Genomic DNA, 26359 nt, shown 5'->3' with positions numbered 1-26359 from the left:
CTACACTTTACCATGGCTGCCAGGACTTTAGCGTCCCGGCAGCCATGGTAACCACTCTAAAAAAAGCTAAACGTCGGATCCGGCAATGCGCCGAAACGACGTTTAGCTTAAGGCCGGATCAATGCCTTTCAATCATTCATTCCGGATCCGGCCTTGCGGCAAGTCTTCAGGATTTTTGGCCGGAGCAAAAAGCGCAGCATGCTGCGGTATTTTCTCCGGCCCAAAAACGTTCCGTTCCGGAACTGAAGACATCCTGATGCATCCTGAACGGATTTCACTCCATTCAGAATGCATTAGGATAAAACTGATCAGGATTCTTCCGGCATAGAGCCCCGACGACGGAACTCTATGCCGGAAGACAAGAACGCAGGTGTGAAAGAGCCCTAAAAAGCATCTTTTCATACTTGTTCGTGTGAAGCTATATTTCGAATTGAGGTACCAGGTAGTTTTAGAACCTAGGGTAGACATTTCCACAAAGGTTGTGACTTACAGGTCCTTCTAAAAAAATTAGCATATTGTGATAAAGTTCATTATTTTCTGTAATGTACTGATAAACATTAGACTTTCATATATTTTAGATTCATTACACACAACTGAAGTAGTTCAAGCCTTTTATTGTTTTAATATTGATGATTTTGGCATACAGCTCATGAAAACCCCAAATTTCCTATCTAAAAAAATTAGCATATTTCATCCGACCAATAAAAGAAAAGTGTTTTTAATACAAAAAAAGTCAACCTTCAAATAATTATGTTCAGTTATGCACTCAATACTTGGTCGGGAATCCTTTTGCAGAAATGACTGCTTCAATGCGGCGTGGCATGGAGGCAATCAGCCTGTGGCACTGCTGAGGTGTTATGGAGGCCCAGGATGCTTCGATAGCGGCCTTAAGCTCATCCAGAGTGTTGGGTCTTGCGTCTCTCAACTTTCTCTTCCCAATATCCCACAGATTCTCTATGGGGTTCAGGTCAGGAGAGTTGGCAGGCCAATTGAGCACAGTAATACCATGGTCAGTAAACCATTTACCAGTGGTTTTGGCATTGTGAGCAGGTGCCAGGTCGTGCTGAAAAATGAAATCTTCAGCTCCATAAAGCTTTTCAGCAGATGGAAGCATGAAGTGCTCCAAAATCTCCTGATAGCTAGCTGCATTGACCCTGCCCTTGATAAAACACAGTGGACCAACACCAGCAGCTGACATGGCACCCCAGACCATCACTGACTGTGGGTACTTGACACTGGACTTCAGGCATTTTGGCATTTCCCTCTCCCCGGTCTTCCTCCAGACTCTGGCACCTTGATTTCCGAATGACATGCAAAATTTGCTTTCATCCGAAAAAAGTACTTTGGACCACTGAGCAACAGTCCAGTGCTGCTTCTCTGTAGCCCAGGTCAGGCGCTTCTGCCGCTGTTTCTGGTTCAAAAGTGGCTTGACCTGGGGAATGCGGCACCTGTAGCCCATTTCCTGCACACGCCTGTACACGGTGGCTCTGGATGTTTCTACTCCAGACTCAGTCCACTGCTTCCGCAGGTCCCCCAAGGTCTGGAATCGGTCCTTCTCCACAATCTTCCTCAGGGTCCGGTCACCTCTTCTCGTTGTGCAGCGTTTTCTGCCACACTTTTTCCTTCCCACTGAGGTGCCTTGATACAGCACTCTGGGAACAGCCTATTCGTTCAGAAATTTATTTCTGTGTCTTACCCTCTTGCTTGAGGGTGTCAATGATGGCCTTCTGGACAGCAGTCAGGTCGGCAGTCTTACCCATGATTGCGGTTTTGAGTAATGAACCAGGCTGGGAGTTTTTAAAAGCCTCAGGAATCTTTTGCAGGTGTTTAGAGTTAATTAGTTGATTCAGATGATTAGGTTAATAGCTCGTTTTCATGATATGCTAATTTTTGGAGATAGGAATTTGGGGTTTTCATGAGCTGCATGCCAAAATCATCAATATTAAAACAATAAAAGGCTTGAACTACTTCAGTTGTGTGTAATGAATCTAAAATATATGAAAGTCTAATGTTTATCAGTACATTACAGAAAATAATGAACTTTATCACAATATGCTAATTTTTTTAGAAGGACCTGTACTAGACTCAAAGGGACTGGCACTGAACCCTAAAGTTTGAATTATTGCAGGTTGTCCCTTAAATGCTAGTTTGGTTTTACTTCTTGGTTTTTACTTTTTTTTTATTTTTATTATCTACAGTGTCTACTGTATGCTTCGTGGTTATTGTGAATGTTGTAAATATCTAACTAAATTTTACTTTTCTTTTGCTGTTTTAAAATTTCTGGGTATTAGGTCAGGCAAGAGTAGGGCCACTGTCAGATGGAGGTGATTTGGGTGTATTTTATTGTTCATAATAGCTACAAGATCTGAACCCTGGTGGTTCTACCGACCCAAACCTGATAGACATAAAGGTAATCTGCCAATGGAAATTTGGGATTGCTAATAGGTGTGAAATAGTTATTTGAGCAGTCACCTAATATATTCTAAAATACCTGTCACTGGACCCCAAGGGGGATATTGCAATTAAGTTGTGTAAGCCAGACCATCCGTCCCAAACATATCACATACGATAACTGGACGACGCCTATTGGGACGTGGCCATTCCCACCCAGCTTTAGAGCGTCTAATTGATATGAACCAATTGGGGATTATGTTATAATAATACGTGTCATAATAGGAATCATTTCTAAGTTTGTCATTTTACATAGATGCTATATAATGACAGTGAAGGACTAATCCATTATAGTATAACCCTAGTCTGTTGCTCTGCCGCACTAAACATTACGTATAAAGAGTAGCACTTGCTCCTGATCCATCACTGCAGCCTAAACACATCTCTTAAGATCAGGACCTCTCTTCTGAGGACTTTACTTTCTAATCTTATTTTTGACTCAATATTTAATCTATGTTTGTGGTTTGAAAGACCCATGTTGTATTTTTTATTTCTTTCATGCAATTCATGTGTACGTCCATGCAAGAGAATGTCGTGTAGCATTAATATAAAACTCAATAAAAGATGAACATTTTGTAAATTTTTGGAGAGTGTGTTATCTTAAGATTTCATTTCCGTCATGGGATGGTGCTAGTTAAATAGTCTGGTTTAGGAAAAAAAAAAAAACATTTTTGATTACAAAGTTAGGGAATTCTAAGTTATTAGTCTCTCGTTCGGGATCCTCATCTATCAGGCAGGGCAGACAGCCCTCTCATATCAACATTTTTTTTTTAATGGGAACTGTGTAAGGCGCCATTTATTTCTGAGAATCACAGCAGCAGGCACTTCCATCAGGTTATTAGAAGGGGACCATTCTAAGAAAACGGTATTGTAAGAAGAAAATATAGTGTGTGCTCCACTGCACCCCCTAAACAGCGTGCCATGCCCCCCTCCCCCCAATTCTGATGCTAGGCAAAGATAGATCACATGGTTAAAGGGGTCATCTAACTTCCACAAATGACATTTATCATGTAGAGAAAGTTAACTCCCGCTGATCGCAGCTTCCTGTCATAGAGGCGGGTGACGGCTATGTGATTCTGCTGCCCGCACCCAGCCTCCTGTGTTAAACATTAATCACTAGTGGTGCAATACGCCCTCCCCAGTATTAAATCATTGGTGGCAGTGGCCACAGGGTCCCCTCCCCTCCTCCACATTGGTGGCAGTGGCAGCTTCTGATCAGAGCCCCAGCAGTGTAATCCTGGGGCTCCAATCTGTTACCATGGCAGCCAGGATGCTACTGAAGCCCTGGCTGCCATGGTAATCTCCCTGCTGCTGTGTGTGCTATGCACAGGGCAGCAGGGAGAGTGTGAAGTCCTATTCACCCTAATAGAGCTCTGGGTGAATAGACAAGGGATTAAAAGATCCCAGGTTCTAGCCCCTAAGACTGAGTTCACACGGGCGAGATTTCTGCACGGGTGCAATGCGAGAGGTGAACGCATTGCACCCGCACTGAATCTGGACCCATTCATTTCTATGGGGCTGTGCACATGAGCTGTGATTTTCATGCATCACTTATGCGTTGCGTGAAAATTGCAGCATGTTCTATATTGTGCGTTTATCACGCAACGCAGGCCCCATAGAAATTAATGGGGCTGAGTGAAAATGGCAAGCATCCGCAATCAAGTGCGGATGCGGTGCGATTTTCACGCATGGTTGCTAAGATGACAGTCTATGACGTCACCACAGGTCCTTTAGCTGGCAGTTCATGATTAAAGAAGTAAGTAGAGACCGGCAGCTACGCGATCATTTTTTTAACCCTCAATTGACCACCTACTAAGCATTCTGTATTAAAGAATGCTATTATTTTCCCTTATAACCATGTTATAAGGGAAAATAATAACATCTACACAACACTGATCCCAAGCCTGAACTTCTGTGAAGAAGTTCGGGTCTGGGTACCACAGTCAATTTTTTTGTAATACACTCGTATTGTGTATTACTTTAGTGCAGCGCATGGCGTCATAGCAACCAATGATGCCTTGCACTCCTGCACTCAGCAGGAATCCAGCCTGGGATACCACGGACCGCTCACGGCCATGTTCATTCAGCCAAAATGCGCAACACACGCAGCTTTTATGGCATTTTAATTTTTTTAACCTGGTATCGAGTATTGCAATACTTTTTTACGGTATCCAAACTGAATCAAAATTTTGGAATCTAAACAACCCTAGGCCTTACTCCTAGAGGCTCGGCTCTCTCTGCAACTGTCATTGCCCTCTGCACTTTGATTGATAGGGCAAGGCCATCACACGTGGCCCTGTCAAAGTGGAGAGGACCCGGCCGTTTCAGAGAGAGCAGAACCTCTAGGTGTAATGACAACGCCCACAGCATATATTAAAGGGTAATTTCTCTCAGCAATGCGGGAGCATATGAATATGGGACCAACACAGAAGCCTTCAGCCGCCAACTGCACATGAAACAGGTCAGTCAGTTTCATAGGTACAAATCTGCTGCCTCTTAAGATTCTCCTCCATAATTTAGGTGATATTCTGTGTAGAGCAACACTAATAATTCTGGTAGAACAAAATGAACGCAAACATATCTTGCCCCTCGATTAGAGAAACAAATCTGCTACCACCCCATTATCACAGAACATACACAATAAACACATGAATTAACAGTCAAAAAGTAGAAAGATGCGTTTGAGCTCCGAAATTGTATTTATAAGCACTGTATTAGGAAGCAATGGTCGATTTCATTCTAGATCTGGCTGCAAAATGTTTGCACCAAGTAGGCTTAAATGGGTTTTTCCAGAACCGCAAAAAGGCGGGGAAGGCCATGAATGTTACCATATTTAAAACAACAAAAACGAAACCCCTTTCTCCCCTGCTCAATCCCTGCAATCACTTCAGTTGCAATGATGACATTTCTGACTACTTCATGTGACCACCTGGAGTAGGGCACATCTCCACTGCAGTGATGACATCCTTGACTAACGTGCTTAGTCCACGTGACTGATGCAGCCAATTAAGCAGGTCTTTGTGGTGGTGCTGGAATGGTGGACGTAGGGCGGGGGGAGAAGAGGTTAAGTATGCCTGCAAACAGCTTGAAATATAAAGAAGCCTATACTTGCTATTCTGATCCCCTGAGGCAACCCACATCCTGCTCCTGTCTTGACTTAACAGGGATTGGCTGGGCATATTGCTCAATCACTGAAAAGCGTCGGAACGGCAGCAGTGGTGGATTGGCAAGGATGAGTGTAAAGTTTTATTTTATTTTTTTACCATTTGCAGGCCATGGGACATTTTTTTTATTGGACTGGAATACCCTTTAAATCTTTAATATCTCCTCCCAGTGGTTAAAACACTGGTCCATGCACACAAAGGACAAACTTGGTGAGATACTGTAATTAGGCTCATACCTCATTACAGCCAGGTAGAAATAAAATATATATTACTGACATGGGTGGAAGGCCTCATTTAAGATTACTTGAAGGATAAATTAATAAAATAAAAAATGAAGGCGGTGGAGTATCTGATAATGTCCTCTGGAGCAGCACAGCAAGGGAGACTCAAGTCTATTCCACCCATGTAGCAATCCCGTCTCATCGGCTGAATGCATATCATCTGTTATTGTCTCGATTTTGAACAAAGTTGATTGAATACGATCCTGTTGAAGCATCCTGGTTGACTTGGAAGTTTTGTGTGGATAGTCCAAAAGGCTTGAGGACCAAGTTTCCTAAATCCTTTAATTTACCTAAGAATAGGAAAACACAAAGTAAGTTGTTGTTTTTTTAATGAGAAGTTGATGTGGTTCACGGCTTAGAAACTGCGTATGAACTACTTACTCATCATTTCCTCCTTTAATCGCTCATTTCTTTCCTCAATTTGCCTAGGCAGACGCTAAAAAAAAATATAATAAATATTACATTCTGACTGCCAATTTTACCATAGAAAATCTTATTCGTACATACCAGGTTATCATTTGTCAGGTCTGAGTTTAAAGGTGTTGGCCAGGTTCTTATATTGATGACCTACCGTCACTGTAGCAGGGAGCAGATATGATTGCATCTCCTCAGTCGCCCTCACTTCAAAGGGATGGAGCAGACGAAGTGTCCTTCCCATTGAAGTGAGTGGGACGGTGGAGCTGCAATTACACCTGCTCGCCGCCAAAACATTAAGCAGTGAAGAGAATGCAGCACTTGTACAAGCACTGCGTTCTCTTCAAAGAGCTGATTGGTAGGGGTGCCAGAAGGCAGCCACCACCGATCTGCTATTGATGACCTATCCTGAGGATAGCGTTTATGTTGTAGCTCAAGGATATGTCGAACTTGCCTGAAATATGAGGTCTCACCTCTGGGACCCTCACCAAATTGAGAGAACAGGGGTCCCAGACATCCAACTGCCAATTCTAAGCAGCTACTTTTATAAATATCAATAGAGAGAAGATTCCGTGTGCCCTCGGTCTCTTTAATTGTAGTGGGTGTTGCAAAGATGCAAATAATAACAAAAAAAAGAGCAAAGCACTAAATGTATGAGAGCATGTGAGCAAAGCTAAATCGCATTACACTGAAAGGATAAATGCAGGCCTCTCAACTGGAGACATTCTGTCTGGTTCTGGTAGTGACAACTCCCGCAACTAAAAGTGATAAGGGAATAAAAAAATAAATAAAGAAGAAGGGCACAGAGATGGGGGCTGCAGCGGTCATGTGATGCATGAAAGATGTGACTGCTGCAGCCAGTGAATAGCAGCAGCAATTACGTGGATGATGGATGTGAGGTCATCAGGACCAGCGGGGACAGGAGTGGCTGCACATTTAAAAAGTTAGTAAGGGTTTTTAGTTTTCTTTATACTGCCCCTTTAAGAAAGGCAAATTAATGTTTCTGAACTGCAATACCAGATGCAGCCCATGGGCAAAAGTCCGGCTATTTCTAAGGGCTCTTTCACACTTGCGTTCTTTTCTTCCGGCATAGAGTTCCGTCGTCGGGGCTCTATGCCGGAAGAATCCTGATCAGGTATAGGCCTCATGCACACGAACGTATTTTTTAACGTCCCGCAAAACGTGGTTCCGTTGTACCGTGATCCGTGCCCGTTTTTTCTTCCGTGGGTCTGCCGTGATTTTTGGAGGATCCACGGACATGAAAGATGAAAAAAAAATCTAAGTCAAGTTTGCCATTGAAATGATAGGAAAAAACGGACACGGATCACGGACACGGACACGGATCACAATCTTGTGTGCATCCGTGATTTTCACGGACCCATTGACTTGAATGGGCCCGTGAACCGTTGGCCGTGAAAAAAATAGGACAGGTTATATTTTTTTCACGGCCTCGAAACACGGGTCACGGGCGCGGTGTAAAAACGGTGCACAAGCAGAGTTTTCTACGGCCCCATTGAAAGTCAATGGAGCCGCAGAAAAAAACGGAAAACGGCACAACGGCCACGGGTGCACACAACGGTCGTGTGCATGAGGCCTTATCCTAATGCATTCTGAATGGAGTGAAATCCGTTCAGGATGCATCAGGATGTCTTCAGTTCCGGAACGTTTTTTGGCCGGGGGAAAATACCGCAGCATGCTGCGCTTTTTGCTCCAGCCAAAAATCCTGAAGACTTGCCGCAAGGCCGGATCCGGAATTAATGCCCATTGAAAGGCATTGATCCGGATCTGGCCTTAAGCTAAACGTCGTTTCGGCGCATTGCCGGATCCGACGTTTAGCTTTTTCCTCAATGGTTACCATGGCTGCCGGGACGCTAAAGTCCTGGCAGCCATGGTAAAGTGTAGCGGGGGAGCAGCATACTTACCGTCCTTGCGGCTCCCGGGGCGCTCCAGAGTGACGTCAGGGCGCCCCAAGCGCATGGATCACGTGATCGCATGGCACATCATCCATGCGCATGGGGCGCTCTGACGTCACTCTGGAGCGCCCCAGGAGCCACGCGGACTGTAAGTATACCGCCCCCCGCTCCCCACTACTACTATGGCAACCAGGACTTTAATAGCGTCCTGGCTGCCATAGTAACACTGAAAGCATTTTGAAGACGGATCCGTCTTCAAATGCTTTCAGTACACTTGCGTTTTTACGGATCCGGCGTGTAATTCCGGCAAGTGGAGTACACGCCGGATCCGGACAACGCAAGTGTGAAAGAGGCCTTAAAAAAAAAAAAAAAAAAGGTCCTTTTTGTCTATTCTCAGATAACCTCTTTAACCCCTTAACACATAATGCCATACATGTACAGTGTTAGGCGTCCACATTGGTATGGAGCAAGCCTCTGCAGTGAGCCCACTCTATACACAGCGGGAGCTGGCTGTATCATACAGCCGACACCTAGCCACAATGACTGGAAGCGGCAGTCGCGCCGCCTCTGTCATTTAACGCCTCAGCTACTGTGATGAATGCTGATCGCGGCACCAGTGAGTTAAGGCAGAGGGATGTGGCTCCCTCTGCCTTTCGATCGGAGCCCCGCAGTGAAAACACCAAAATATGAAAAGTTTAAAAATCACACCCTTTCCCAATTTTACATATAAAAATATACAATGATAAAAAATAAATAAACATATTAGGTACTGGCACGTCCGAAAATGTCTGAACTATTAAAATATTTAAAACATTTCCTGTGCAGTGAAGGATGTAAAAAAAAGTGAAAAACACGCAATTTTCTAGTCATCTTGCGCCCCCCCCCCAAAAAAAAATTTAATAACCGTGATCAAAAAGTCATACATACTACAAAAATGGTACCAATAAAAACTACAGTTCGTTATGCAAAAAAGCAAGCCCCCATCTATTTGCAAAGGATGGCCATGGGGCTTGGCAGATGATGGCAGACGCCCCATGGGTCTGATGGCACTGGCTCTAGGGGACATATGGCAGATGATGGCAAACGCCCCATAGGGCTGATGGCACTGGCTCTGGGGGACATATGGCAGATGATGGCAAACGCCCCATAGGGCTGATGGCACTGGCTCTGGGGGACATATGGCAGATGATGGCAAACGCTCCATGGGACTTGGGGCTGATGGCACTGGCTCTGTGGGACATATTGCAGATGATTGCAAATGCCACAAGGGGCTGATGGCACTGGCTCTGGGGGACATATGGCATTGTAATTTGTTTTTTGTATACATACAGAAGAAAATAATATATCGCAATTTATATATATATATATATATATATATATTGCATATCGCACATGCTTCAAATTATATTACAAATAGATTTTAGGCCATATCGCACACCCCTAAAGACTTTCTTTTGAGTCCATATCTCTTCCTCTCCTGCAGCGAGTGCGATACGCAAGTGCTTCTCTCACCCCTTTATAGGGATCATGGGGTGAGCACTCAGACCCCCACCGATCAAAACGTTTAAGAAGTCTGACATATCAAAAGTTTTCTGAAAGCTCAGTGACCCTTTAATTGGTGTTCTTCATCTGCTTACAGTAACACAAACGATCGGTATGTTAGGACTGAATGCTTAAATACAGGAGTGGTCCAATATGATTCTCATTTGTCATTTTAACACTTTACAGACCAGTCAGGTGCATGTGCCCATCTCATCTTAATAAAGCAGTGGGTGCTCCTTACCATGCAGGCCTCTTTGGCTTGGCGACATGACAAGTCTTTTTCCATGACTGATTTGTAATCTGCCAGAGCCTCATCAAGCTTATCGGTCTTCTCGTACAGTTCAGCTCTCCTCAGCAATGCGCGGATGTAGTCAGGATTTAACTCTATTGCTGCAGATAAGAAAGGAGACTGAGTAATGTAAATTCATTATCGGAAAGGGGCAGGGGGCAAGGCGGATAAGTCGGACATACACACCTTTTGTACAGTCTGTTATTGCAGGTTCTGTCTTGTCCTGTGAAGAACAGAAGCAGATTACACTACACTCAATATACATTTAGACCCCCAGCATTTCTGTTAGCAGAGCCCACCACATTAAGTTGGCAGCAGGATTCCTGATACTAGGACCACTGGTGATCAGCTGTAATAACATGCATGAGAATCTGCAGTGTGAACGCAGCTCTATCATATGTGATGGGAAAATTACTGCAGCATACACTGCTATTATTCCCCGCAAAATGACGGACAACACGATATGGCAAGTCACTGAGGCTCACCAGGTTCCGATGGTCAGGCGACAGTTCTGGCACTTTATGTTTATAATGGAGACCACAACGCAGGTATGAACAAGGCCTAGGATGGACCCGAATGAGAATCGCTTCTCTCTTTTAGGGCATTCACACGTGATTTTGCAGAATGAAATTGCGGAGCCATTCATTTCTATGGGGTCGCACGATGTGCTGCCCGGATTCGGAAATGCAGATCCGCAATTCCGTTCCCGAAAAAAAAATAGAACATGTCTTATTCTTGTCCACAATTGCGGACAAGATTTGGCATATTCTATTATAGTGCCGGCAAAGTGCGGTCCGCAAAACACATACGGATGTGTGAATAGACCCTTACCAAGAGTGGCGCTTGCTGTAAGGATGTTTTACATGATGGCACACAATCTACATTTCAGGTAGATTTAAAGGAGCACTCAGGCTCCCCTTTCAGACAAGTGAGTCCCACGCACCGGACTTCCAGCAGCTGCTGTAAATTGAGTAATGCTGCACTTTCTTGCACAGTCTGTGCCTCCTTCATACTAGGAGATGGGAATAACAGTAACATTTACCTGTTTTAATCTGGCAGCTGCTCGGTTAGAATATAGAATAGCTCTTTCTTTCTGGTAACTGGCCGGGCATTTTAGAAGTGCCTGAGAGTAAATGTCTTCAGCTTCAACGTAATCTGAGGAAAAGGCAGAAGAATAAATATGAATTAAGTTGTCACCCACTGTATGATGTCAGGACAGGAGAGTATGCCTCAGGGCGTAGTGCCCTTCGGCGCATGCGTTCATTCTGCTAAAAGGACAGACCATGGCTGATTTCCTGCTGTCTACCTTACAGGGTATTTAAAACTGGATTGTCTAAACCAATGGTTCTTGATGCAGAGATTTTGCACCTTTGCATTTTTGTTTCATGCCTTCCCAGAGCCATAACCTTTTTATTTTTCCATTCACATAGCTGTATGAGGCCCTGTACAAGTAGTACTTTCTAATACTACCATTTAATACGGCATACACAGTATAGAGCAGGCATCCTCAAACTGCGGCCCTCCAGCTGTTGTAAAACTAGAACTTCCACAATGCCCTGCTGTAAGCTGTTCGGGCATGCTGGGAGTTGTAGTTTTGCAACCGCTGGAGGGCCGCAGTTTGGGGATGACTGGTCTAGTAGGAAGCAGGAAAATAATTCCAAATGGGGTGGAATAAAAAAAAAAAAAAAAAAAATGGATCTATCTATCTATCCGGTTAAAACCAACTTGTGGTTTTCATTCTATTATGGAGTGTGTATGACTTTTTGATCACTTTTTATTCAATTTCATTAGGAAAGTTAAAATAATGAAAAAAAACAGTAAATTTTTTCCATCATGCCATTAGGGGTGGGCGATATGGCCTAAAATCTATATTGCGATATCATTTTAAGTATGTGCGAAATGCCATATATGTCACAATATATTCTATATTTCGGGGGGGTTAAACTTTTTTTTTTTTTACTTTTTATTTAATAACTAGCCGCCTTAGGGGCTAGATCCCTTGTCCTATTCTCTCTATTAGGGTGAATAGGACTTCACACTCTCCCTGCTGCCCTGTGCATAGTACACACAGCAGCAGGGAGCTTACCATGGCAGCCAGGGCTTCAGTAGCATCCTGGCTGCCATGGTAACCGATCGGAGCCCCGCGCCACCAATGAATATAGTCAATATGCCTGAATAAAAACATAGCCTGCATGTGCCGGCCATATCCCATACCAGATCACTGCGCCATGATCTGCCTCAATTAACCCTTAAGGACCCGAGGGGTTAATTGCGGCGGTTCACGGCGCGCAGTAATAGAGGCCGGCACATGCAGGCTACGTTTGTATTCAGGCATATTAACTATATTCATTGGTCGCGCAGTGGCCACAGTCCCTCCTCCTCCTACTCTGTTCTCATTGGTGGCGGAGTGGCTACAGTCCCTCCCCTCCTCCTCCTAGTCCTATAAGACACACTTTTTTCCCAACTTCAAAGTGGGGAGGGAGGGCGGAATGTCAGTGCATCTCATGTGGAGAATACTAATTAGGGATCGACCGATTATCGGATTTACCGATATTATCGGCCGATATTCAGGATTTTGAACACTATCGGTATCGGCATCTATTTTGCCGATATGCCGATAGTGTATGGGGAACACAGATCGCGCTGCTGACAGCGCTCTCCGTGTTCCCCTTAGCAGCACAGGGGAGAAGGAGCAGTGTCTCCTCCCCCTGTGCTGCTCCTGCCGCTGCCGCCAATGTAAGGACAGGGGACAGGAGGAGGGGGAGGAGCTATGGCCACTGCTCCACCAATGAAGATTAATCTATCATTCATTCATATACAGGAGGCGGGAGCTGCAGGATCACATTGCCGGCTCCCGGCCTCTATGAGCTGTAGCTGCGATCTGCGGTAGTTAACTCCTCAGGTGCCGCGGATCGCAGCTACAGCTCATAGAGGTCGGGAGCCGGCTATGTGATCCTGCAGCCAGCTCCCGCCTCCTGTATATGAATAAATTAGAGATTAAGCTTCATTGGTGGCGCAGTGCGCCCCCCAGTATCAGACATTGGTGGCGCAGTGCGCCCCCCCCCCAGTATTAAGCATTGGTGGCGCAGTGCGCCTCCCCCCCAAGCCCCCCCAGTATTAAGCATTGGTGGCGCAGTGCGCCCCCCCTCCCCCCCAGTATTAGGCAGTGGTGGCGCATAGGGCCCCCCCACCCCAGTTGCAGTGCGCCCCCCCACAGGATCCCCTCTCCCTTGCTCCTCCGATTGGAGCCCCAGCAGTGTAATGCTGGGGCACCGATCGGTTACCATGGCAGCCAGGACGCTATTGAAGCCCTGGATGCCATGATAAGCTCCATGCTGCTGTGTGCACAAAGCACACAGCAGCAGGGACAGTGAGAGCTCCTATTCACCCTGATAGATCTCTATCAGGGTGAATAGGACAAGGGTTCTAGTCCCTAAGGGGGCTAAAAGTTAGTTAAAAAAAAAAAGTTACAAAAAAAATTATAAAAAACACCAAAATATTAAATATAAATGAAAAAGAAAGATTTACCAAAAAAAAAAAAAAAAAAAAAAAAAAAAAAAAAAAAAAAAACCACACATTAACAATAAACATTAATTTTCAGCAGATTTGTGGGAATTTTTTATTTTTTTTTTCAAAAATGAAAATTCCCAGAATATCGGTATAAATTATCGGCTATCGGCCTGAAAGTTCACAAATTATCGGTATCGGCCCTAAAAAATCAATATCGGTCGATCCCTAATACTAATGAGCGCTTTCATTATGGAAGCGCTCATTAGTACAGGAGGACCGAAAGCGGTGAATGCAGCGATCCCTGGGCTCTGTACTCACCGCTTCCTGGTCCTTGACTGCTCACTGTGCTGTGACTGGGCATTGGATCACAGCACAGAGCATGCCAGGAAGAACAAGAAAAGTGTGGATGTACCAGGTAAGTTAATTTACTTTCTTAATGTCTGCTATGAGCATGGGGGGGGGGGGGGCTTATTCACATTGGTGCTCTGATAGGAGGGGTCTTATTAACACTGGGGGTTTGCGATGAAGTCTGATTAACATTGAGGGTTTGAACGTGGCTCAGAGTTAAAGGGGTTGTCCAGGTTCAGAGCTGAACCTGGACATCCCTCCATTTTCACCCCGGCAGCCCCCCTGACATGAGCATCGGAGCAGTTCATGCTCCGATGCTCTCCTTTGCCCTGCGCTAAATCGCGCAGGGCAAAGGCATTTTTCTGAGTTCCGGTGACGTACCGGGCTCTCTATGGGGCTGACAGGCAGCCCGGTGACGTCACCGGCACTGATGGGCGGGATTTGGCTCTGCCCTAGCCAGTAAAACGGCTAGGGCAGAGCTAAAGCCCGCCCCTCAGAGCCGGTGACGTCACCGAACACACTGCTGGGCGGAAGTTACCGCCCGGCAGTGTGTTATTGAAAACACAAGAGCCTGTGCCCTGCGCGATCTAGTGCAGGGCACGGGAGCGCATCGGAGCATGAGATGCTCCGATGCTAGGCTCAGGAGGGCTGCCGGGGTGAAAATAAGGGTATGTCCGGGTTCAGCTCTGAACCCGGACAACCCCTTTAAGGTCTGATGAAAAATATTTTTTTCTTCCTCTAAACACTAGGTGCATCTTATGGGCAAGTGCATCTAGGGTGAAAAATATGGTATTACAATTCAGTGCTGCCACCTGCTGGCCTGAATTGTAACTGAATTGTATTGTGAATAGGAATTTTAAAACATAACATTTACTAAATCATTTAAAATAAATGCCACTTGGTGAGAAACATTAAGGACAAACACCTCCACTATAGCATAAACAAATAAAGGGTGGATCTTACCCCGTTTGATGGATTCCACAGCCTGTGGAGGACGGTTCAGGTAGTAGGTGGACCACCGGAACCTGTGTGATCAAGGTGCTGATGTCTATAGGCAATATGGCACTCCTATATAGCCCTGGTATGTCTTTCCTACCTACAGGTAGGTGGGGGGCTACTTGAGCAGCTGCCTAGCACACATGGAGCACCCGCCCCGACAGGGGCGACCCCATACCGATCCTGTCCCTCAGTATGGGCCTGGTGCTATTTTTCCCTAATACAAAACCCTACATGCCATGTTTCGGTCCTAGACTCCAGACCTCCTCAGGGGTTTCATAGACGTATTCAGGGGTAATGAAAGAAGATCGTTTTTAGCCTCCTACTTTCAATCCGGATCTATGGTATATAGTATCCGAGCCTTGACATGAGAGGTGTCCCAAGCAAGTGTTGTGTCTCACCTCAAATACCGTGGCCTGAATTGTAATATACAAGTAATGAGCCTTGAAGCCTAACAGTGTCAGGACTCGTTTCCTGCGTTCCGCATACGGGCAGTTTCCTGCGTTCCGTTAAGGGGTTAAAAAATGTCACCTTTCCTAACATTTCAGTTTAGTAACTAATTGCATGACCATGTAATAACAATTCTGGGGCATGTTTTCTTACGACTCTGAGATGTGCCATTCCTTTATTATTCCTGCTACGAGTGTATGAATGAACTGCCAGCAGTCTACAGTAAATTACTAGCCATCTGCAGTGAAGGTCCAACTGGGTGTCACCCCTGCAAAGTCTGACACTGGCAACACCGATTGGATAGTGTCAGCCTGTGCAGGGACACACCTGGAACTAGTACCACCTAGGGTTGGACGATATCAAAAATATTCAGACGATAACGATATTAAAAAAGTTATCGCAATAACGATATATATCGCGATAAATGCCCATTTAAAAGAAAAAAAAACACAAGGCGTTATACTGTATGGGGACAGCCACAGGGAGACGTTACACTGTATGGGGGCAGCCACAGGGAGACGTCGTTACACTGTATGGGGGCAGCCACAGGGAGACGTCGTTACACTGTATGGGGGCAGCCACAGGGAGACGTCGTTACACTGTATGGGGGCAGCCACAGGGAGACGTCGTTACACTGTATGGGGGCAGCCACAGGGAGACGTCGTTACACTGTATGGGGGCAGCCACAGGGAGACGTCGTTACACTGTATGGGGGCAGCCACAGGGAGACGTCGTTACACTGTATGGGGGCAGCCACAGGGAGACGTCGTTACACTGTATGGGGGCAGCCACAGGGAGACGTCGTTACACTGTATGGGGGCAGCCACAGGGAGACGTCGTTACACTGTATGGGGGCAGCCACAGGGAGACGTCGTTACACTGTATGGGGGCAGCCACAGGGAGACGTCGTTACACTGTATGGGGGCAGCCACAGGGAGACGTCGTTACACTGTATGGGGGCAGCCACAGGGAGACGTCGTTACACTGTATGGGGGCAGCCACAGGGAGACGTCGTTACACTGTATGGGGGCAGCCACAGGGAGACGTCGTTACACTGTATGGGGGCAGCCACAGGGAGACGTCGTTACACTGTATGGGGGCAGCCACAGGGAGACGTCGTTACACTGTATGGGGGCAGCCACAGGGAGACGTCGTTACACTGTATGGGGGCAGCCACAGGGAGACGTCGTTACACTGTATGGGGGCAGCCACAGGGAGACGTCGTTACACTGTATGGGGGCAGCCACAGGGAGACGTCGTTACACTGTATGGGGGCAGCCACAGGGAGACGTCGTTACACTGTATGGGGGCAGCCACAGGGAGACGTCGTTACACTGTATGGGGGCAGCCACAGGGAGACGTCGTTACACTGTATGGGGGCAGCCACAGGGAGACGTCGTTACACTGTATGGGGGCAGCCACAGGGAGACGTCGTTACACTGTATGGGGGCAGCCACAGGGAGACGTCGTTACACTGTATGGGGGCAGCCACAGGGAGACGTCGTTACACTGTATGGGGGCAGGCCACAGGGAGACGTCGTTACACTGTATGGGGGCAGCCACAGGGAGACGTCGTTACACTGTATGGGGGCAGGCCACAGGGAGACGTCGTTACACTGTATGGGGGCGGCCACAGGGAGACGTCGTTACACTGTATGGGGGCGGCCACAGGGAGACGTCGTTACACTGTATGGGGGCGGCCACAGGGAGACGTCGTTACACTGTATGGGGGCGGCCACAGGGAGACGTCGTTACACTGTATGGGGGCGGCCACAGGGAGACGTCGTTACACTGTATGGGGGCGGCCACAGGGAGACGTCGTTACACTGTATGGGGGCGGCCACAGGGAGACGTCGTTACACTGTATGGGGGCGGCCACAGGGAGACGTCGTTACACTGTATGGGGGCGGCCACAGGGAGACGTCGTTACACTGTATGGGGCGGCCACAGGGAGACGTCGTTACACTGTATGGGGGCGGCCACAGGGAGACGTCGTTACACTGTATGGGGGCGGCCACAGGGAGACGTCGTTACACTGTATGGGGGCGGCCACAGGGAGACGGCGTTACACTGTATGGGGGCGGCCACAGGGAGACGGCGTTACACTGTATGGGGGGCCACAGGGAGACGGCGTTACACTGTATGGGGGGCCACAAGGAGGCGTTACACTGTATGGGGGGCCACAAGGAGGCGTTACACTGTATGGGGGGCCACAAGGAGGCGTTACACTGTATGGGGGGCCACAAGGAGGCGTTACACTGTATGGGGGGCCACAAGGAGGCGTTACACTGTATGGGGGGCCACAAGGAGGCGTTACACTGTATGGGGGGCCACAAGGAGGCGTTACACTGTATGGGGGGCCACAAGGAGGCGTTACACTGTATGGGGGGCCACAAGGAGGCGTTACACTGTATGGGGGGCCACAAGGAGGCGTTACACTGTATGGGGGGCCACAAGGAGGCGTTACACTGTATGGGGGCCACAAGGAGGCGTTACACTGTATGGGGGGCCACAAGGAGGCGTTACACTGTATGGGGGGCCACAAGGAGGCGTTACACTGTATGGGGGGCCACAAGGAGGCGTTACACTGTATGGGGGGCCACAAGGAGGCGTTACACTGTATGGGGGGCCACAAGGAGGCGTTACACTGTATGGGGGGCCACAAGGAGGCGTTACACTGTATGGGGGGCCACAAGGAGGCGTTACACTGTATGGGGGGCCACAAGGAGGCGCTACACTGTATGGGGGGCCACAAGGAGGCGCTACACTGTATGGGGGGCCACAAGGAGGCGCTACACTGTATGGGGGGCCACAAGGAGGCGTTACACTGTATGGGGGGCCACAAGGAGGCGTTACACTGTATGGGGGGCCACAAGGAGGCGTTACACTGTATGGGGGGCCACAAGGAGGCGTTACACTGTATGGGGGGCCACAAGGAGGCGTTACACTGTATGGGGGGCCACAAGGAGGCGTTACACTGTATGGGGGGCCACAAGGAGGCGTTACACTGTATGGGGGGCCACAAGGAGGCGTTACACTGTATGGGGGGCCACAAGGAGGCGTTACACTGTATGGGGGGCCACAAGGAGGCGTTACACTGTATGGGGGGCCACAAGGAGGCGTTACACTGTATGGGGGGCCACAAGGAGGCGTTACACTGTATGGGGGGCCACAAGGAGGCGTTACACTGTATGGGGGGCCACAAGGAGCGTTATAATAAGGTCTTATGGGAGCGAGGAGGAGGGAGAGTCAGGGCGGCCGCTGCAGGAAGTAGTAGGTTTATAATTTCGTCATCAGACAGAGCACACACTAGTGAGACAGCCGCAGAAAAAGTCTCTCCAGAGACACCAGTACTCACACAGGGGATCGCCAGTTCGCCACACACAGAGCCGGCACTGGTGGATGACGACGTCAGATGGTGGGTGGAGACTTGACTAAGGGAGGCGGAGCAAGAAGGAGGCAGGCCAGGAGCGAGAGGAAGTAATTACCCAGCGCTATGCAAGGTGCAGGGGCGGGCGGACGCACGTTTAGAAGAGGTCAGCGCACAATGTGCGCTGACCGCTTTGATGATGTCAGAAAATACCGCGGTATTTAGGAAACGGCGATATCGCCATATCGCCGTTTTTTTAATACCGCGGTATATCGTGATACCGGTATATCGCCCAACCCTAGTACCACCCATCTGGACTGCACTGCAGACTGCTAGTAATTCATTTATAACTTCTAGCAGAAATAAAGGAATGACATGTAATACAATCATAAGAATAGAGGCTCCAGAATTATTCTTACATGGGCAATGCCAGTAGTTACTAATACAGACATGTCAAGGAGGGGTTACAGGTGATCTTTAGTTTCTCACCCCCAAAATCAGTTTCACACGGGCAAGTTTTCTGTGTGGGTGAGGTGAACGCATTGCACCCGCACTGAATCCGGACCCATTCATTTCTATGGGGCTGTGCACATTAGCGGTGATTTTCATGCATCACTTGTGCGTCGCGTGAAAGTCGCAGCAAGCTCTATATTGTGCGTTTTTCACACAACTCAGGCCCCATAGAAGTTAATGGGGCTGCGTGAAAATCACAACCATCCGCAAGCAAGTGCGGATGTGCTGCGATTTTCACGCATGGTTGCTAGGAGACGATCGGGATGGGGACCCGATCTTTATTATTTTCCCTTATAACATAGTTATAAGGGAAAATATTAGCATTCTTAATACAGAATGCTTACTAAAATAGTGATGGAGGGGTTAAAAAAGTTAATAAAAAAAAAAATATTTAAACTCACCTCATCCACTTGTTCGCGCAGGCGGCATCTCATCTTTCTTCTTTGATGACCAAGAAGAAGACAGGATGGAATAAAAACAAAAACAAAGAAGAAGGCAGAAGACGAGCCGGGCAGCGCGAACAAGTGGATGAGGCGAGTTAATTTAATTTTTCTTAACCCCTCCATCCCGAATTTACTTAGCATTGTATTTAGCATAGCATTGTATTTACTTAGAATGCTATTATTTTCCCTTATAACCATGTTATAAAAGGGAAAATAATAAAATCTACAGAACACCTACAGATACAAACTTCTGTGAAGGGGATCAGAAACTTTAGGATTCCAAAAATGTTCCTGTATCCCTCCCCCCTGCACTCCTGAATTATTTGAGCACGGTGGGAGGTGCAGGGGGAGGGTTGCGGGCGGTGCAGGAGGCGGGCGGTGCGGCAGGATCGCGATCCCCCGCCCGCCTCCCATTGAATAATCGTTGGCGTCTAGTGGGTGCACCAGGGTGCCAGCACATTGCTGGCACCCTGGTATAAACGGCTGACATCGGTGATGCGATGTCAGCCGTTTAACCCTTTCCATGGAAAAGGTTAACAGCGCAGGGAGCTCCCTCCCTCTCCCATCGGGGGGCTGCGAATGGAGAGGGAGAGAGCTCCCAGGCAGCCCCCCGAAGCCCCGTCCTCACCCTTCCCCGTCTGCGCAGTTCTGGCCACTACTGAGCAGACGGGGGAAGGTTCCCATGGCAACAGGACGCCTTCTCAGGCGTCCTGCTGTCCATGGTTCTGAACAGATCTGTGCTGAAGGCATAGATCTGTTCAGACAAAGTGTAAGTAAAATACAGTACAGTACAATATATATTGTACTGTACTGTATTATACAGACATCAGACCCACTGGATCTTCAAGAACCAAGTGGGTCTGGGTCAAAAAGTAAAAAAAAAGTGAAAATAAAGTAAAAATCAAAAAACACATTTATCACTGATTAAAAATGAAAAAATAAAATTCCCTACACATGTTTGGTATCGCTGCGTCCGTAACGACCTGATCTATAAAACGGTCATGTTACTTTACCCGAACGGTGAACACCATAAAAATAAAAAATAAAAAACTATGATGAAATTGAAATTTTGCCCACCTTACTTCCCAAAAAAGGTAATAAAAGTGATCAAAAAAGTTGCATGTATTGTGTAAAACTTACATAAATAAAAAAAAAGTATAAATATTAGGTATCGCCGTGTCCGTATCGACCGGCTCTATAAAAATATCACATGACCTAACCCGTCAGGTGACCACCGTAAAAAAATTAAAATAAAAACGGTGTAAAAAAAGCCATTTTTTGACGTCACAAAAAGTGTAATAGCAAGCAATCAAAAAGTCATGTGCACCCCAAAATAGTGCCAATCAAACCGTCATCTCATCCCACAAAAAATGAGACCATACTTAAGATAATCGCCCAAAAATTGAAAAAACTATGGCTCTTAGACTATGGAGACACTAAAACATTTTTTTGGTTTTAAAAATGAAATCATTGTTTAAAACTTACATAAATAATAAAAATATAAGTATACATATTAGGTATCGCCGCGTCCGTGACAACCTGCTCTATAAAATTACCACATGATCTAACCTGTCAGATGAATGTTGTAAATAAGAAAAAAAAAAAAAACGGTGCCCAAAAAGCAATTTCTTGTTACCTTGCCGCACAAAAAGTGTAATATAGAGCAACCAAAAATCATATGTACCCTAAACTAGTACCAACAAAACTGCCACCCTATCCCGTAGTTTCTAAAATGGGGTCACTTTTTTGGAGTTTCTACTCTAGGGGTGCATCAGGGGGGCTTCAAATGGGACATGGTGTCAAAAAAAAAAAAAACAGTCCAGCAAAATCTGCCTTCCAAAAACCGTATGGCATTCCTTTCCTTCTGCGCCCTGCCGTGTGCCCATACAGCAGTTTATGACCACATATGGGGTGTTTCTGCAAACTACAGAATCAGGGCCATAAATAATTAGTTTTGTTTGGCTGTTAACCGTTGCTTTGTAACTGGAAAAAAAAAAAAAAATATTACAATGGAAAATCTGCCAGAAAAGTGAAATTTTGAAATTGTATCTCCATTTTCCATTAAATCTTGTGCAACACCTAAAGGGTTAACAAAGTTTGTAAAATCAGTTTTGTATACCTTGAGGGGTGTAGTTTCTTAGATGGGGTCACTTTTATGGAGTTTCTACTCTAGGGGTGCATCAGGGGGCTTCAAAAGGGACATGGTGTCAAAAAACCAGTCCAGCAAAACCTGCCTTCCAAAAACTAAACGGCGCACCTTTCACTCTACGCCCCGGGATGTGGCCGTACAGTAGTTTACGGCCACATATAGGGTGTTTCTGTAAACGGCAGAGTCAGGGCAATAAAGATACAGTCTTGTTTGGCTGTTAACCCTTGCTTTGTTAGTGGGAAAAATGGGTTAAAATGGAAAATTAGGCAAAAAAAATGAAATTCTCAAATTTCATCCCCATTTGCCAATAACTCTTGTGCAACACCTAAAGGGTTAACAAAGTTTGTAAAATCAGTTTTGAATACCTTGAGGGGTGTAGTTTATAGAATGGGGTCATTTTTGGGTGGTTTCTATTATCTAAGCCTCGCAAAGTGACTTCAGAGCTGTAGTGGTCCCTAAAAATTGGGTTTTTGTAAATTTCTGAAAAATTTCAAGATTTGCTTCTAAACTTCTAAGCCTTGTAACATCCCCAAAAAATAAAATATCATTCCCAAAATAATTCAAACATGAAGTAGACATATGGGGAATAATAAGTAATCACAATTTTTAGGGGTATTACTATGTATTACAGAAGTAGAGAAACTGAAACTTCGAAATTTGCTAATTTTTCCCAATTTTTGGTAAATTTAGCATTTTTTTATGCAAAAAAAATATTTTTTTTAACTTTATTTTACCAGTGTGATGAAAAAGAAAACTATCTCAGAATGGCCTGGATAAGTCAAAGCGTTTTAAAAAGTTATCACCACTTAAAGTGACACTGGTCAGATTTGCAAAAAATGGCCTGGTCCTAAGGTGTAATAAGGCTGTGTCCTTAAGGGGTTAAGGAAAGTACCCCCAGGCTATGTCTTTGGCCCCCAAGAGAAGAGCAGCTGTCACCATGATCAGGGTTGATCATGGTGACAGCTGCTCTTCTCTTGGGGGCCAAAGACATAGCCTGGGGGTACTTTCCTTAACCCCTTAAGGACACAGCCTTATTACACCTTAGGACCAGGCCATTTTTTGCAAATCTGACCAGTGTCACTTTAAGTGGTGATAACTTTTTAAAACGCTTTGACTTATCCAGGCCATTCTGAGATAGTTTTTTTTGAAAAATGAAAAATGAAAACGAAAAAACCTCCGGTAGCCAAAGGGGTTAATAGGGTTATTAACCCCTTTGGCTACCGGAGGTTTTTTCGTTTTCATTTTTCTTCCCTATTTTTCGTGAGCCATAACTATATTTCCGGTCACATAGCTGTATGAAGGCTTATTTTTTGCGGGACAGGTTGTACTTTCTAACGCTACCATTAATTATGGCATAAAATGTTGTGGGAAGCGGTAAAAAAAAAAAACGCAATCCCTCCACCGTTTTATAGGTTTTGTTCCAACGGCGTTTTGTGTACGGTAAAACTGACCCATGTCCTTCATTCTCTGGGTCAGTATGATTACAACGATACCCCATATGTATAGGTTCTTTTTTTCTAAATAGTGTAAAAACTGAGCTGTTTAGGGGCCCGTTTTTTGCAGAACAATCTGCATGAAAAAAAAAGGCAAATCGGCCATTTTGACCCTTTTTTCCGTTACGCCATTTGCTGTATTGGATTTTTTTTTTTTCATTTTAATAGTATGGGCATTTTCGATCGCGGTGATACTCATGATGTTTATATTTATTGTTATTTAGGTATTTAAACAGGAAGATTTAAACTTTTACATATTTTTTTGTGATTATGTGCCTCATATATGAGCTTATTAATTTTTTATTTTGGTTTATCAGGAATTTATTATTAGCTTATTTTGCTCACTTTTGCTCATTTCTTCTCCTGGCCTGCCATCTGGTGGACACAATATGAAGTACAGTTTGAATACTGTTAGCCTACTCGGTAAGGCTACCAGTATTCAGCGCGACTAACTATGTAGGTAGAAAGCCGGGAATCGTGAGCTTCCGGGTTTTTGCACATTTAGATGCCGTGATCTCACTTGATCACGGCATCTAAAGCATTTAATTACCGCTATCGGCATTATTGCCGGTCACTGTAATTAGCCGCATGTCTCTGCTGTTTGAAACAGCAGAGATCTGCCGGCCATGACGCCCGCTGCACGTGCGAGCGGGCATCATGTTTACACATCTCACCAGCACCGTACATGTATGACGCTGGTAGGCTAAGGGTTAAACCAGTGATTATGCCTGGTATGGTTGATCATGCTAAGTAAAGTGATACATTTATTTTGTCTCTAGGGAAAATAGTTGATAAGAAATATTAATTTATACATTTAGGCTAATGCCCTATTTTGAGCACCAAGGGGTTGGGCAGTTCTCCAAGCACTACGCCTCTGTGCTCTGTTCACTCCCCCCTCCCCATTTCATCGACAGGGCTCTCACCAGCGCGGAGTCTGCTCAATGACTTTGCATTTGCGCAGTGGATCAGATGCTGCTTCCCAAGTTTGAGAAGCAGCAGAACTTCCATTGCACAAGCGCTGAGTCGGGTCACTGACTCTGCACCTGTCTAGTGGATCTGAGCAGCAACGAATGGAAACTCAGGAAGCAGCATCTGATCCATTGGCGAGTAAGCCCTGTCAATCAAATGGAGGAGGGGGAGTGAACAGAGCACAGGGGCGTAGTGATTGCAGTGCTCCAAGCATTGTAGCCGGCCCCTTGGTGCTCAGAATACGGCATTAACAAATATAAAACGTTGTATTTGTCATCAACTATTATTAGAGACAAAATAAATGTGTAACTTTACTCAGCATGATCAACCCTACCAGGCAATATGCCTGGTTTAATAGGGCTGATCATGCTGACAGAGGCTCTTTAAGATGAACAGCTTAGGGATGCAATCTAAGGGGATGTCGAAGGCAATATGGCCAGATGGCTGTGACACAGACCTTACAAGGAAGCACAAGTGCACTTACCACCTTTCTTGAAGAGCTCATTTCCTTCTTCTTTTAACTGAGTGCTCTGCTGTCTCCTCTCCTGCAATCAAAACAGATCCATTCAGCCTCACAGCTTCCATCCGGTCACTTACACAGTACAGTCCAGACTGGTGTCAAGCTGCAGCCTTAAAGGGGATGTCCACTTTTGTTATATTGATGACCTACCCTCAGGATATGTCATCAATATCAGACTGGCTGGGTTCCCGCTGCATCACTTCCCCTCTGGCTCTGGAGGTCCTAGGTCTCCCTGCATCAACATCCACTGCTGCCAATGACTGGTCACAGCAGTGAAGTGGGAGAATCAGTTAGTACCATTACCACCGTCTGGAGAAAAGGCTCCCAGGGATGAACAACCCCTTTAATTCTTCTACAGTAACAGTCCTATAAGCCCTCGATACAGTGGATTGTCCAGGTCTGGTTATACCTATACCCGCAGCAACTGGAGAATACAGCACAGCAGGCATTGAACCGAATACATGGCTGGGGAGGGTCTCCCCCATAGAGATGGGACCCTACACTGGTAGATACTACAGAAAGCCCCCGGTCACCTCTCTCTCCTCCGCGGGAAGCCCCTTCTCCATCTCCAGCAGCGTCTCCTCATCCAGCTCCACATCATCTCCGGCAGCTCCAGCCCCCTCCTCGTCCGATGCGGCTCCAGAACCTTCTACCTCTTCTGTTCCACCTGCCGCCTCGTGGACATTGTCCTCTTCGTCTTCCTCCGCCACCCCATTAGTTTCTACAAGCTCCTCGGGGCAGTCATGAAAGTCCTCTTCTCCCTCAGCGGATCGTCCAACCTCCGGAACCTCCATCTTTCCCAGCTGCTGAAGCTTCCGAGTCTCTATAGCGATTCTGAGAACGTCACTTCCGGCTGAGTGACGTCACTCTGTAGTCTCTGGAGGGTATCTTCAATTAACTTTATTCCTAGAGAACAATAAACACAAGCTTATTTTTAGCATATGGAACAAGGCGAGCGTTCAGAAATCAGAATGATGCTTGTAAATAAGTGAACCCCCTTCGCAGTTATATCACACCTGCCAACCTGTCACAGGCTGCCTCGTGGGAGAACAGATTTCTGGGCGCGGACGTGCTGTCCCTTTCTAATGTAATCACACCCTCTTTGAGCCTTGTCCCACTCCTCGGGGGAGAGTTAATAAAACTGGTGGAAAGGAAAACCATAGCAACCAGTCAGATTTTACCTTTTATTTACCAGTGGGGCTCTGAAAAATGAAAGGTGGAATCTTATTGGTTGCCAGGGGAGGACTGGCAGCCTTAGTCCTGGGGGGCAAATCTAGTCAAGTGGCCAATTTTTAGCCCCGCCCATCATTAAAAGCCCCTCCTACATATAATAGGCCACTCCCAACACACACTTTACAGCTGACATTCTATAGTTGCGGCCTGTCTCTACACATCATACGGAGAGGGGAGGCCGTCCTGGCTGCACTGCCTGCTTATATAACAAGCTACAGCCAGGAAGCTCCTCCGCTCTCCTCCCTACCCTGATCCTGCTCAAGGCCTGTGGTTCCCCCCACCATCTGCCACCCGCCCGTGGCCTGCTGCCC

At 46.3% G+C, this 26359-nt stretch overlaps 1 protein-coding gene across 1 annotated transcript; it reads right to left on the bottom strand.

Annotated features, from left to right (window-relative positions):
- Nucleotides 1-5127: 5127 nt before the first annotated feature.
- Nucleotides 5128-25648, bottom strand: TTC1 (tetratricopeptide repeat domain 1). The gene is made up of 7 exons (XM_044277922.1): nucleotides 25349-25648; nucleotides 24780-24840; nucleotides 11097-11209; nucleotides 10241-10277; nucleotides 10007-10155; nucleotides 6278-6332; nucleotides 5128-6186 (listed from the first exon to the last, which is right to left on the bottom strand). Exons 1-7 carry the CDS (start codon nucleotides 25607-25609, stop codon nucleotides 6053-6055), a joined length of 810 nt encoding a protein of 269 aa, XP_044133857.1. The 5' UTR covers nucleotides 25610-25648; the 3' UTR covers nucleotides 5128-6052.
- Nucleotides 25649-26359: the final 711 nt, after the last annotated feature.

Source organism: Bufo gargarizans, chromosome 2, assembly GCF_014858855.1.
Source record: "Bufo gargarizans isolate SCDJY-AF-19 chromosome 2, ASM1485885v1, whole genome shotgun sequence".
In the NCBI taxonomy this organism is placed as follows: Eukaryota; Metazoa; Chordata; class Amphibia; order Anura; family Bufonidae; genus Bufo; species Bufo gargarizans.
This window is presented reverse-complemented; position numbering and strand designations above follow the sequence as displayed.

Coding starts and splice junctions, on each gene's coding strand:
- TTC1 (XM_044277922.1), bottom strand. CDS start 25,609: ATGGAGGTTCCGGAGGTTGGACGATCCGCTGAGGGAGAAGAGGACTTT. Junction 24,841..25,348: donor TTCCCGCGGAGGAGAGAGAG/GTGACCGGGGGC, acceptor TTTTGATTGCAG/GAGAGGAGACAGCAGAGCAC. Junction 10,278..11,096: donor CAGCTGCCAGATTAAAACAG/GTAAATGTTACT, acceptor TGTTCTTCACAG/GACAAGACAGAACCTGCAAT.